Genomic DNA, 13,153 nt, shown 5'->3' with positions numbered 1-13,153 from the left:
CAGTGTCCTGTACCGTAGTGTGGGTTTGAGACTTGACTTCTCTGCCTCAGATCCCAGTTCCTGGTAATGCACCTGGGAAGGCAGCAGGGGATGTCCTAAGAACTTGGGCTTCTGTCACGCGGCAGGCTATGACAGCTCCTGGCTTGGTATTGCCCAGCCTGGGCTGTGCAGCCATTTGGAGACGGACACAGCTCTGCCCGTGTCTCTCCTTCTCTGTGTGTGTGTCATTTGCCTTTCAAACAAACAGATAAATAAATTTTTTAAAATGCCGGTTAAGAATATTTATCACCTCAGACTAAAGTAACCAAAGGGACAGGTGATGTATTTGCAATAAAAGACTGGCGAGCTAATCAGTTTTCCTCAGCAAGGTTTTCAGAGGATCAAAGTTTTACAATATAATATAAATAAGAGTGTTCATGAGTATGTTCACGGGGGGAAGGGAAAAAAATCCCCCCCCCCCAGTTTCCAGGTCTTTAGGAATTTATCCTGAAGTGAATATTTAGCATCTTATATTGCTTTACTGATAAAAATCTGAGGTACTTAATTTTGCTTGTCAATATTTCCACATAGCTATTTTTGTTTAGAACCCACAGCTTCTGCTAAATAAATTACCTCCCTTGGCTTCAGATCAAGAGCAACCTCAAAAGAAGGTCATTATTTCTCAATTATCAACTCCTGGGACTTCCAGTGAACAGTTACAGGGACGAGATAGGAAAGGATCAGCTACTCTCATTTGAAAAATGTTGTATAGATTATCAAGATAAGTTTATTTGGCAAATTCTGGTGCTAATGTTTTTTTTTTTCTTTTTCTTGACACAACGATAAATAAGCATTAGCACTTACTTTCAGCAGAGTCAGTTGTATTTTCCTCAATATCTTAACATTCTCTTGGATTTATAGATTTAATTACTAACCTTTGCTTCTATGACCCAAAGAAAGTAGTATTTTAATGCTAATAAAAGAGATCTAACGCATAAATTGAGCACTTTTTTTCATGCAATTCAATTTTAAGCATAAGTATAGCTATAAAATATTTACAATTCTGGAGCATGGTGCTGATTTAAAATGCTTCTTTGCTAAAGCAAATTTAGATGTCAAAATGTCTATCAGTTGATACCCTAATGTTTGTTCTAATGATACAATAACCACAAAAGACATATTATGATGTGGTTTGGAAACTGCACTTGAAAAGTTCTCATTTTAAACTTCCAGTTAACCTGTTAAAACATTAAGTAAAAATAATATGAATTAATTAACATCATATGATATTTAAAGTGAAAATGAGTGTTTCAGATTGTGAAATACTTCACAAAAATAAAATAAAAGCATTCTGAAAATAACAACAACCTATTGTCAGAAATATATTTAACAGCCTTGAGTAAGGCCAGGATTTTTGTCATACATTCAGACCTTATCCATTTACTCTAATGATCCATCGGAATTGCTTCTCTGGTGAGCTGGGATGGAGGGACTGAAGACACTGTAGAACAGGTTGATGTATAGTGGGTTATCAAAGAGGACGAAAACCCTATTGTAGACATTTATCCTATTTCTTACTAACCTAGGAACTCTGAAAGAGTTAGGGTGATACAGGCATCCTACAGGAAGTTTCAGCCCACTGACCCGTTGTAATTGCTCTCCCCTGGAGAACTCAGGGCTCTTGTCCTGCATTTTTCCCACTTGCGATGCGTCCGTGTATCCTTCTGTTTTCTCCCATGTTGTTTCATGCCGGTGGCCTCAGACAGTCACCTCTGTGATCACCTTACAGAAATGAACATATTGCTTGTGGCTGAAGGCACCTCCTTTTTTATTTGCCATTTGGAACCCTCCAGAATAGGAACAGGGCTCCCTCTTCATGTGCTAGGAATTGCCAGGGAAGAGAGTGGCACCTGGAACACATCCAGACCATCTTGGTGTTGCAGAGACTCCAGATGGAGAGGAGAGGTTGGCATGGCAGGAGTTCTAGGTCTTGTTGAAAATAGGGAAAATATTCTGGGCCACCACTTTTGGGCTGAGGAAAGTCCCTGCGGCGAGTGGGTGACATTTTCAGTGTTGCAGGCCTTGCTTCATAACTCAGGATGAATTAACATGCTTCTGGGGGGCTGAGCTACAAATGAAGGAGCCTTGTGGCTCTTCTTACATTGCCTTTTGATGTCTGCTTCATTGTTCATCAAATACTGGTTATATTCAATTAAGGAACTAATAAGCACAGACTAGTTCAGTCTAAACCAGTGTATCTTTACACTCCTTCAGACTACTACAATGCCCACGGGGCGCATATGTATGCAGTAGAACTATGCAACCAGCACTACCTCACTAACTAGAAACAAATCTGGTGCCTTGCAGCACAAGATCCCCCACTTATTCCTCAGAATTTAATTCTGCAGATCTTCTTTATATTTTGTTTGATGAGCTCCGGCCTCCCTGAAATAGTCTCGCTTTTCTGCAAAATTATGTGTACAAAGTGTCTAACCTCAACTTTGTATCAGGACACAATGAGTCACTAAGACGACAGAGGTGTTTCGGGAGCTGCAGGAGAGAACCTTGTAAGAAAAGCACACTGCTCACTTTTCCTACTTTGTCAACAAGAGGTTTATACCAGGATCGGCTGCCGCAAAGGGACTGACAGCTGGCTGTCACCAGCTTGTACTCCTAGGGTCTGCAACTCAGCTCATGTTGACAAGTAAGTGTCCACCTGTTGATGTTTGACAAAGGAGTGCCCAAGACTGCTCTGCAAATTTCCTGAGAGGAAGCATCTTTGTCCTTGACTCCGGCCTGGACTGTTCAACCGTGCACCGTACAGCACATACTCTTCTGGTGGCCGTAGCAGTCTCCACCGCTAAGTGAAAGACCTTTGAAATGGATCAAGCACCGATTCCCATGTGCCTTGTCTGACATTTAGCTGATGCTTGTCCTTTTCTAACCCCTCTGGATTCAGAAGCCAGAAGACTTTAAAAAAACCCCAACATTCCTAAGGGATGGACAGAAGGAAGAGAACACCATTTCCTGATAATGAAATAATTCCAAAATTAGTCTTATAAACAAAGGAGGGAGGGGACCTTGACATTATTAAATTCCCACAGCTGGTGCAGCTAAAAGCTGCTGGACCCCAACCAAAGTTTCAGAATGGATCTTCTTACGCTTTGCTAATTACAAAATAAAGACATTTCCAGATCTTTCATCAAGGAAGCGCCTAAACAGGTAGTCTGAAAAGATAAGGAGAGAGAAACAAAAAAGAAAGAAAGAAAGAAAGAAATCGTGTGTTTTCCTGAGCAGACAAACAGTAGAGGGCTCTTTTCTCCTTGTTTAACAAAATTAGATTTGGGGGACAATGATGGTATATTTTATCTCCATCTAGAAAACTTTCGCATCTTCTTGTATCTGATAACTTTCCCTGGCCCGTGACCTACGGCACATGACTCAGATGTGGTCCTGGTAATACCTCACTGTGTTGGCCACTGCAATTGGTCCAAATGATAAGAATGTGATACACATAGAGCTGACCAAATACATTCTCTAGGATTCCTGATTAGAAGGTGACAAAGAAGCTTTGTTCAAAGAGCTGGGTTTGACTAATGGCTCTTGTGTTGCAAGTGCTACCAGCCAACATGGACTACCTTAAGAAAACAAACAAATAAACAAACAAAAGGAACTTACAGGGAGTTTCTGTTTTTCAGTATTGCAGGAACATCTTCACAACTATACCTCCTGGAGGCAGTCTCAAGGGCAGGTGTGCAAAGCTAACAGACCTATTCCTCAGAGGCCATGCATCAACTCCTAGGATGAATTTGCCAGAACCTTTCTCTGCTTTACTGACTCAATTCAGCTCAAGGTTCAAATATTTGGAAAACAGCAAATGTTACTGGCTCTGTTTATGCTAGCCTTCCCCTGGGCCAGGGAGAAAGAGAGGTCTTGATGGATGGTTCTATAGGACCCAAGGGAATGAGAGAAGGGTCTTCACTTAAGGAAAAAATCATGCTTCTATTACAGGAGAGGAAGGCAGCAGTGAGCTCTAGTGGCTAAAAAGATACATTCACGGGAAATTCAAAAAGTCCATGAAAATGGAACAAAAATACATTTAATGTGGCCCCAAAACTTAAAATCCAGGCATAGGATTTTTTTTTTCCTAACATGCATTTTTACATAAAACATTTGCTCTTCCTACCAATTTTTTGGAAGCCTCCCAGCAGTTGAAACACTAAGATTCCAGGGCTGGCCTTGCTACTTCCTTAGAAAACTCCAGGTAAAGTGGTAGATAAATATATGTTGCAGGGAACAGGTGGCAGGTACAGTTTCTGAGAGGAGAGGATGTCATTGGTTGAAACAAACAGAAAACGACAATTATTCAAGACTGCCCTTAATTCAGTGAATACCCAAACAGCCTCTTTTTAAAGGCTTGGAATTCCACCAAGTCAAGATTTTATCTAGGCTCACGGTTCTTCCTGTCTTCCATCTCTCCTTTTCTTCCTTTAGTCCAATTTTTGGTGCTGAATGTAGTCACACATTTCTTGATTGTGTATTCATTATATCTATGAGGATGTTTTAATAAGTATTCCTGAAGTAAAAGTCATATAACTAAATTTATCCTGTGATTTATATTCAAGGGGTTTCACTTGACCATGCTGTACAGCAAGATCCATATCTAAATTCCGGGACATTTTTCTTGTCCCCAAACTCCTGTTTCCTCAATACCCAGTTGCAGTCAGAGCTTTGACCATACAGGGCAAGAGGGAAAAACACTAATGCGTGGAGGAGAAGATGTGAGTTAAGCACTGAAGGTGGACATCCTGTTCAAATAACACCTAAAAATATCACTCAGAATCACCTTGAAGATGTCAAAAAAGGGATGTCGCAAAATTACACAATAGCTCAGCTCAACACTGAACATTAATGAGATGAGCTATCCAGTGCTTGGACACAGCCCTGTGTCATGGAAAAGCACTGCAATGTCAATTCCATGACAAACTTCTGTGAAGTGGATGGCTGTATTCTTAGATGGGATTCTGGACACAGCTGCCCTGGGATGCACTGTGCCCTAAGCAAAGCAACGTAAGGAGACAATTCACAAACTAAATGACTTCCCTTGTGTCCGTGGAACATGCATGGAGGGGCTGCACACTTTTATTGGCAGGTGCATGTATTAAAAGGAAAGCATGGCTAGAAAATCAAAGAAAAAAAATCCAGAAGAGGACATTCCCTTAAGTTTGCCAACTTGCAATCTGTATTCTGTTTAAAGACAGGATCTTTCAAAGTATCAAGTGACTACTATCCTCCACCAGCAGGATTCAGTCTGTAAACTCTTTTGCAAAGTTTGGCTTCCTAAAACAAAGGCAGCTTCGAGATTTAACCCGAGGTTGCTACATACAGAGATCTGTTGAAAAGGTGAATTCTAAATTTGCAGGAGTCCAAACAGGCATGGTTAATAATGATGCAAGCACCTGAGGTACAGGCTACCAGAAGGGACCAGTCCCAGGCTTTGAGTATTTGCACAAAGAAAAATCAACAAACTACATTGAGGTTTTAAGTAAGTTTCCTGCTATGCCAGTTTTATAAATGAAGCTGTTTTTCTTTTTAACTGAACCTTTCACTGCCTCCAATCATTTATTTCCTTGAAGAAATAAATGTAAATGCATAGCCAATGGATAGCTTCCAGAGTTTATATTGAGAGAGAGAGAGAGAGCGCGCGAGAGAGAAACGAAAAAGAAAAAAGAAAGAAAGAAAAGAAGGTAGAGGAAAAGTTTGGTAGTTCCCTCTCACAGCAATTTAAATATGAACATGCTTAAAAATATTCTGGAACATTTCACTGATCAGAAAACCTGTACAGCAACGTACAGACTGGAAATGAAGGAGCTTCATATGATTCCACTTAACTCTGCATGTCTCTGCGGATCAATGCTTCCCCCTTCTTGCCATGAGAACTGTCCTGAAGCAGGCTTTCAGAGAGGCAGACAGATGACTGGGTAGAGCCTGGAAGCAAATTCTTGAATGGCACATGTCCTATCAATTCTGGACTCAGAAATGATACCACTGGGAATTTATTTCTTAGAATATGTTCATGGAGAAGAATTATTTTTCATGCATCTGCACCTGGGAGGGATGACTCATTACCCATTACATTATAATTGAATTTGACCAGTTGCTGGGAGTATATTCGAGATGTTGGTTCTTGTCCACCACTCCTTCTTTCCAGTAACAGGCTATCCCTTCATTTAGAAAATGATTTTTGGCCAATCCATTTCCCCCCACCATGCCATCCAGTGGCAGGTGTATGATCAAACCTTGTTCTGTCAGTTTGACCCTGACCACAGGGATGAATAATCAATCCAAGCCAGGACAGAGTTCTTCCTTACATTTCTTTTGACCACAGCTGGTAAAAAAAAAAAAAGAAGCTGCTTGCTTCTCTGGAGCACGGATGATAAGGAGAGCAGCCCCTAGCTGTTCAGGATCCTGTTCCCAATCTCTTCTGACATCCAACCTTAGAGAATGGAGTTCCAATAGAGAAAGAAACAGATACACAACACAGAGTATCCTGATGCTATCTAGGCCTGAATCCAGTAGACTGCCAGGCTAACAGCATGCCTGCTTTTCTTTGGTTTGTTGACAAACGCTAATAAATCATCATTTCTCTTCAAGCTCTGATGGCTCAGGCGTCTGGCTTTTGCAAATAAGGACTGAGGATAACTAGGTGGTATTTAAGTCAGAAATATGCGTGGGGGGTGGGTCAGCCCCTGCTTGTTCTGTGGTTAAATAGGGATCATAGATGTTATGGTTATTGAATTTTTTTTTCAGATATTATTCTGAAATGAATCCAGAGTTGTAGCCACTGAGAATGTCAGCTTATATGATTTTGGGGCCATAATGCCCTTGACGGTGTCCGGGATTATGGGAATTCAGGGAAAGAGTATGTGAAGCCAGTGGGATGATGTGCTGATGTTTGCAATAAGATCTTAGTGTCCCAAGTCAATCTGCTGACTCATTTTCTCCATCACCTAAGAGAAGCAACATGCAAGTCTAAAAGGGGCTCACTGGTTTCTTAATGAGATTATTTATTTACTTATTTAAATTTGAAATGGAGACAGAGAGAAATCTTGTTCCTTTTGTAAACTCATTTCCCAAATATCTGAGATGACTGGGGCTAGGCCAGACCAAATCTAGCAGTCAGGAACTCTATCCTGGTTTTCCACACGGGTGGCAGAAATGCAAGCACTTGAGCAGTCTTCCCCTGTGTCCCAAGGGGTGCTTGGCTCAGAAGCGGAGGTGAGACATAAACTCCCACATGGGACATAAGAGTGTCCAAAGCAGTAGTTTAACCTGCTTGCCACAACATTTGCCTCAGAGATTCATTGCTTTGATTCATAATGGACCGCAGGAAAACACAGGAAACATGCTACAAGGAATGGGCGTAGGCAAAGACTTCTTAGAAAAGTCACCCAAAGCACAGGCAGTTAAAGCCAAAATAAACAAATGGAATTATATCAAATTAAGAAACTTCCGTACAGCAAGGAAAATGGTAAGTGAGGAGGTAACCAACAGAATGGGAGAAAATCTTCACATACTATTCCACAGATAGGGGACAAACATGCAAGATCTACAAAGAGCTCCTGAAACTCAACAGCAGCAAAACACGGAACAGGCAAAGGGCATGAATGGATATTTTTCCAAAGATAAAATTCAAAATGTTAATAACCATACAAAAAAGGTTCGAGTTCCCTAGCTCTTACAAAAATGCAAATAAAACCCATAATGAGGTTCCACCTAACTCCAGTGAGAACGGCTTACATGCGGAAATCAACATCAACTGGTGTTGAGAATGTGGGGGAAAATGTACCCTAATCCACTTTTGGTGGGGATGTAAATTAGAACCACCACCATGGAAAGTCAGTGGAGAGTGCTCACACAACTAAGAAGTGGTCTACCATATGACCAAGCCAACCCATTCCTGGGAATATACCCAAAGGATGAGAACTCTGCATGAGAGAGTTATCTGCAAACTTGTATTTATAGCAATGCAATTCACAATAGCGAAGACATAGGATCAACCCAAACACCCATCAGCAGGGGAACGGATAAAAAAACTGGTACATCTACTCAGTGGACTACTACTTCGCCATTTTAAAAAAGAATGAAATCTTGCCATTTGCAACAAAAATGCTTCGGCTGGAAAATATGCTTAGTGAAATATGCCAGTCTCAAAAGGGACAGTCAATATGTAAATTACTATACGTATTTATAATGTAGGTACATATGTAACCAAGTATATGGGTGCATATTCACATAAATTAACTGTACAAGGAAGACTAGCAGACTGGGAAATAAAGATACACTATGCAATATGCAACTCTCCTTCTGAATAAAAGTAGAACTCCCAATGAAACTTATAAATACACTTCTACATTATGATACTAGGTTTTTTACCTTTCTCTATATTTACAATGTCATAATACATTAAAATATCAGAGAGTTAAATCTGTAACTTGTACTAAGGGCCTACACTATCTGTGATAGAATGGAAGATGAGAGTTGGGGGAAGATGTTAAGGGATGAACCCCTATACCTACACAGCTATATTGTCGGAAACAATTAAAAAAAAAGAAAAAAATAGTGGACTTCAGAATCAATGCTTCTCCAAAAAATTTAAATATTTATCATAAAAACATCAGGTTTTTTTTTTCCTACATTGGTCTTGTTTTGTTTGCTTATCGCACAAACAGAGCAGAAAAATTGGGCTGAGAGGGAAAGGCAGGACTTGAAGTGTCTTTCCTTCCCTGAACCAGCAACCTTGTTACCCCAGGGTTACTTACATTTTGACCAGATACTCAAGAGACGAGTGTTATTAGACATCAAATGAGAGCATTTTTATTTAAAAGAAAAGCAACCAGAACTAGCTGTGTTGCCATAACATTTTGTACCTTCGGTTCGTGACACAGTTGAAAAGTCAAAAACTCTCAAGTGAGCTGAAGACTTTTCTCAAAGGATTCTGTCGTCACCGTCAGTTCCTTGTTAGCCAGTCACTGCAAACCTGGCCTTCGAATAAAGACCAAACGGATACCACTGTCTCATGGATTTTACCCTCCAGGTTGCAAGGCGGTGAGGGGAGATTTATCAACCATCTTTATGCTATTTCCCTCAAAGTGCAAAAAGTTGGCCTTCCACATGTGTTCCCGGGAGACTGTCACCCTCCACTGGAATCCCATGAGAACACTATCCCAGATGGCAAATGCAAACCAAATTCCTATTAAAAGTGTCACCACGCAGTCAGGATGCTGGGTGTGTCTCCCTTGTGCAGCCACAGCATCACCCACCTCCTTCTCCTCCACTGGTTTCCATGTTGCACCTCTTTTTCCAGAATTTCTTGTGAGTAATAAAGGAAGCTAGAGTAAGAACAATGGCATGTTCCTGCCTTGTGGAAAGACACGCATATACATCAAAGGGAGACACTGCTTTCTGGGAACCGCTAGCTTTGCAAGAGCCCCACCGGGCAGAAATGATGCTTTTGTGACACAGAGAGGAAGGCCAGCCCCTCACTCCACCAATGCCAGGAAGATTCCCTGGGAAGGACCAACTTACTACTCTGAGGCTCACTGTGCAGGTGGGACTTGTGCGTCTGACCCGGGAAAAGGCAGCCAGCACCTGTGAGTTTCTGTTTATTTCTGTGGAAATCTGTTAAATTCTTGCATACAGACAATGCTTAGCAAAATGCCCGCTGCCAACCACAGCCGACGTGCTCTTACCATTTTCCTGAGCTACGCAGATTCCATCGACCACCAGCCTCCCCTGAATCTGGCATTCATTAGTCCATCAGCAAAACAACAAGCTCTGCCTTTGCTTATGCCTGTCTTTGGCAGCCAGCCTGCACTTTCAGATCAGCTCCCCCCACAACCCCACAGCCCTGGGCCTGAAAGCCACCATCTTTTTCTCAGGCTCTGTCCGGCATTCACTGCCAATGGCTTGTCCGACACTTCTGAGAGCTATTTCAATATGCTGTGCTCCAGCGTCAGGAACTTCCCCTGAGCTAACCACCTGCTCCTCCTCCTTTCTCACACAGGGACAGCCAATCTCGCAGGGATTGAACTGACCACACACTTTCTCTGTCCACTAGCATGGTGGCCAAGCTGGGCCCGCAAGCACCTGAGGCTTCTGGTGTGGCCTTGATCAAAGGACAACCCTGAGTCTGGACCTGAGCTCTGTGCAAGCGCCGCGTGCTGACACTGACCTCTGGGAGAGGGCCTTTCTTCGTGCAGCCTCTTCATCTTCTCTGAGAACTCCAGCGCCATGATGGCAGCCTCTTGTTTGGCTGTTGCCAAATCAGTTCGCAGCTTTTCCATTTTCTTTTTGTGCTTCAGTTTCTTAAAAAAAGAAAGAAACCAAAAAAACCTTGTTACTGGACATAGTGAAGTACAAGGAATGAATAACTTGGAAAGACAGTGCAATTGAAGCCTGCTGACATGAAATTCCCTGCTTTGTCTACCCACATTGCTGGTTGCTGTCTGAGGTCTGGGGCTCCTGCGAGAGTACTTAAATCCTTTTATCTGGATCTCAACCCTGAACGTTTTCTGCCTGGAACAGAAACTATTGGTGAAAAACTCTGGTTGCTTGAGGGGTTAGTGTCTAAAAGCAGCAGCACTTTTCCCAGGTTGTGTGGGTAGACTTGTGAAACAGGCAGAGCCTGGATTCTGAGTTATTCTCCTGCCAACCTTGGCAGGTTGCTCCACTCCAGTGAACTCTGTAGTGGATGCTGGTACCCAGAAATGTGCATGTGACAGCTACTGACTCCGAGACTTCTGACTTTGGGACATGGTTAAACATCAGTATATTTTCCGAGCAGTGGAATATGGGAGTGCCAGGAACTACCTTAGGAAATCACTACATGAGCAAGGGATTTTTCATCAGATGTCTACATAGCTCTTTTTATGGATTTTAAAGTGGACTTGATTGGGTGAGAACAGGCACCATCTGCACTGTGGGTGGAATTGCCTCTAGGGAGAAGACCACACTATCAGCTTCATGTTGCTCTGAAGACCCCACCTGGCCCAGGCTTTGCTCACAAGGAAGGATGATCATTAGGAAGCACAGGAAATAATTGATTAACAATGCTTATCAAGCATACAACTGAAGCCAGGAACCAGAAACTTCTGGGTCTCCTGCATGAGTGTGCAGAGTCCCAAGGACCTGCACCACCCTCCACTGAGTTCCCAGGCTAAAAGCAGAGAGCTGGATCAGAAATGGAGCAGCCAGGACACAAACCAGTATGCATACAGGATGCTGGCACTTCAAGGTAAAGGATTATCCTGTTGAACCATGAGCCAGCCCCAAGGTATGGCTTTTGCTTCCCAGGGAGAGCTATTCTCCCTGGGTGTCTGAAAGGCTCCTCTGCTTTCAGAATCAGGCCAGTAGGTCGGTTGATCAACGATGGGATTAGGTAGCTCAGACCTCCCATTTTTACAGACAGGCTATCCTCCACATCCAAAGCATGAAGACCGAGATTTCACTAAAGGTGACATGCGCTTGCTGGAAGAGATGTGTTTTTCAAAGCAAAACAGTAGTTGTGGGACTTCTTTAAAGGAAGCTGGAGGAGTAGAACTTGTCAGGGTGCATCCTGAGCATCCTGAGCTATATCACAGGTGCTGGGTTTCTGTGGCAGCTCATTCTAGTGGAAGGTAGTATTCCTGAGGTCATGTCATCACTGCTCTGGGATCCACGAAGACCCCCTAGGCCTGAGGCATTAAACATCCAAGCTGATTAGGTATTCGAGCTAATTACCTCTGAGTCTCCATCCACCAAAACCCTTCCACACTCAGGCTCCCATGAAAATCAGCTCAGACAGGACCTGGACTATTCAGGAAATACATCTACTTGAGAGCTGTGTTTATTGCCATTATATTGGTGTGCGAAGCTATACCTCCCTCCCTTGAGAACTGGAATGAACCAAATCATAAGCATCTCATTTGTTTCAGATCCACAGGCAAAGCACAGGGTGGTCAGCAGTGACCTCTCCTGCTGCTACTTCGAGACCATTCAATGCTTCAATTTCTTGTATGTTCTTTTCCCCCTCTAGAACTTTAGAGACAGAAAGGTGAAGAAACGACACAGAAATGAAAACATAGGAAACAGAGAAGAATGAAAACCATGGCAAGAAGGGTTCCGAACAGAGTATAAATGAAAAGGATCAAAGAACTTAGAATGATGTACATGGCGGGATGTTCAGGATTAGGCTTCCTTGTGAGAGCAGGTAACATAGACATACAGAAGTAAATGATGCACAGATAGATGGAGGCATGAAGAATTATATGACAAAATGCAAGTGGCAGAAATGTTAACTGGAGCTTCTCATTGTTCAGTGTATGGGTGGTTGCTATAAAATTATTTCAACTTTTCTGTATATGTGGAATTTTTAATTATATCATATTGAGAGACAGAAAGAACTGAAGATTTGATTTGCTTATGCTGATCATCCTGTAATATGTTTTTTTAAAAAGTTTAATTGATTTATTTTTATCTACTTGAAAGAGAGGGAAAGAGGGGAGAATGAGAGAGAGAGCTATTTTTTATCTGCCCATTTACTCCCAAATGTCTGCAACAGATAGGGCTAAGGTAGGCTGAAGCAAGGAGACTGGAATTCAATCCATCAGTTCTCCTTGGTGGCAGGGGACCAAGCAGCCAGACCACCATCCCCTATCTCCTAAGATGTATTAACAGGAAACTGGACAGGAAGCAGACTAGCTAGGACTCAAATGAGCAATGTGTTACAGAATGCAGGCTTAACCCCCATCTATCTCAACACTGGTTCTATCCTATAACTTTTATTTTTTTAATGATTTATTTCTTTATTCAAACATCAGAGTAAGTGAGAGAGAGAGAGACACAGCTCTTCCATTCACTGACTCTCTCTCCAAAAAGCTACAACAGCCAGGCCTTGGCCAGGCTGAAGTCAGGATTCTGAAGCTTCCTCCAGGTCTCCCATGTGGGTGCAGGGGCCCAGGTGCTTGGGTCCTCTGCATCTTTCTCAGGAACATTAGGAAAGAGCTGGACTGAAAGTGAAACAGCCAGATCTCGAACCAGTGCCAACCACTACCATATAATTTGTAATGGATCATATTTAAAATTCTTAAGTAATATGACAACTATTCATAGACAGATAAGCATCTTTCTGGAA

At 42.2% G+C, this 13,153-nt stretch overlaps 1 protein-coding gene across 1 annotated transcript in view; it reads right to left on the bottom strand.

The window, feature by feature from the left end:
• Positions 1 to 13,153, bottom strand: part of CCDC192 (coiled-coil domain containing 192) — a 169,153-nt gene that overhangs the window by 43,453 nt on the left and 112,547 nt on the right. Inside the window, 1 exon segment of the mRNA XM_040974532.1 lies at positions 10,214 to 10,346. Within this exon segment, the coding sequence (XP_040830466.1) occupies positions 10,214 to 10,346 (133 nt within the window).

Source organism: Ochotona curzoniae, unplaced genomic scaffold (genome assembly GCF_017591425.1).
Source record: "Ochotona curzoniae isolate NIBS_2020 unplaced genomic scaffold, NIBS_Ocur_1.0 contig_1, whole genome shotgun sequence".
Taxonomy (NCBI): Eukaryota; Metazoa; Chordata; class Mammalia; order Lagomorpha; family Ochotonidae; genus Ochotona; species Ochotona curzoniae.
The sequence above is the reverse complement of the archived record's forward strand: the minus strand, read 5'-3'. Positions and strand labels throughout refer to the sequence as shown.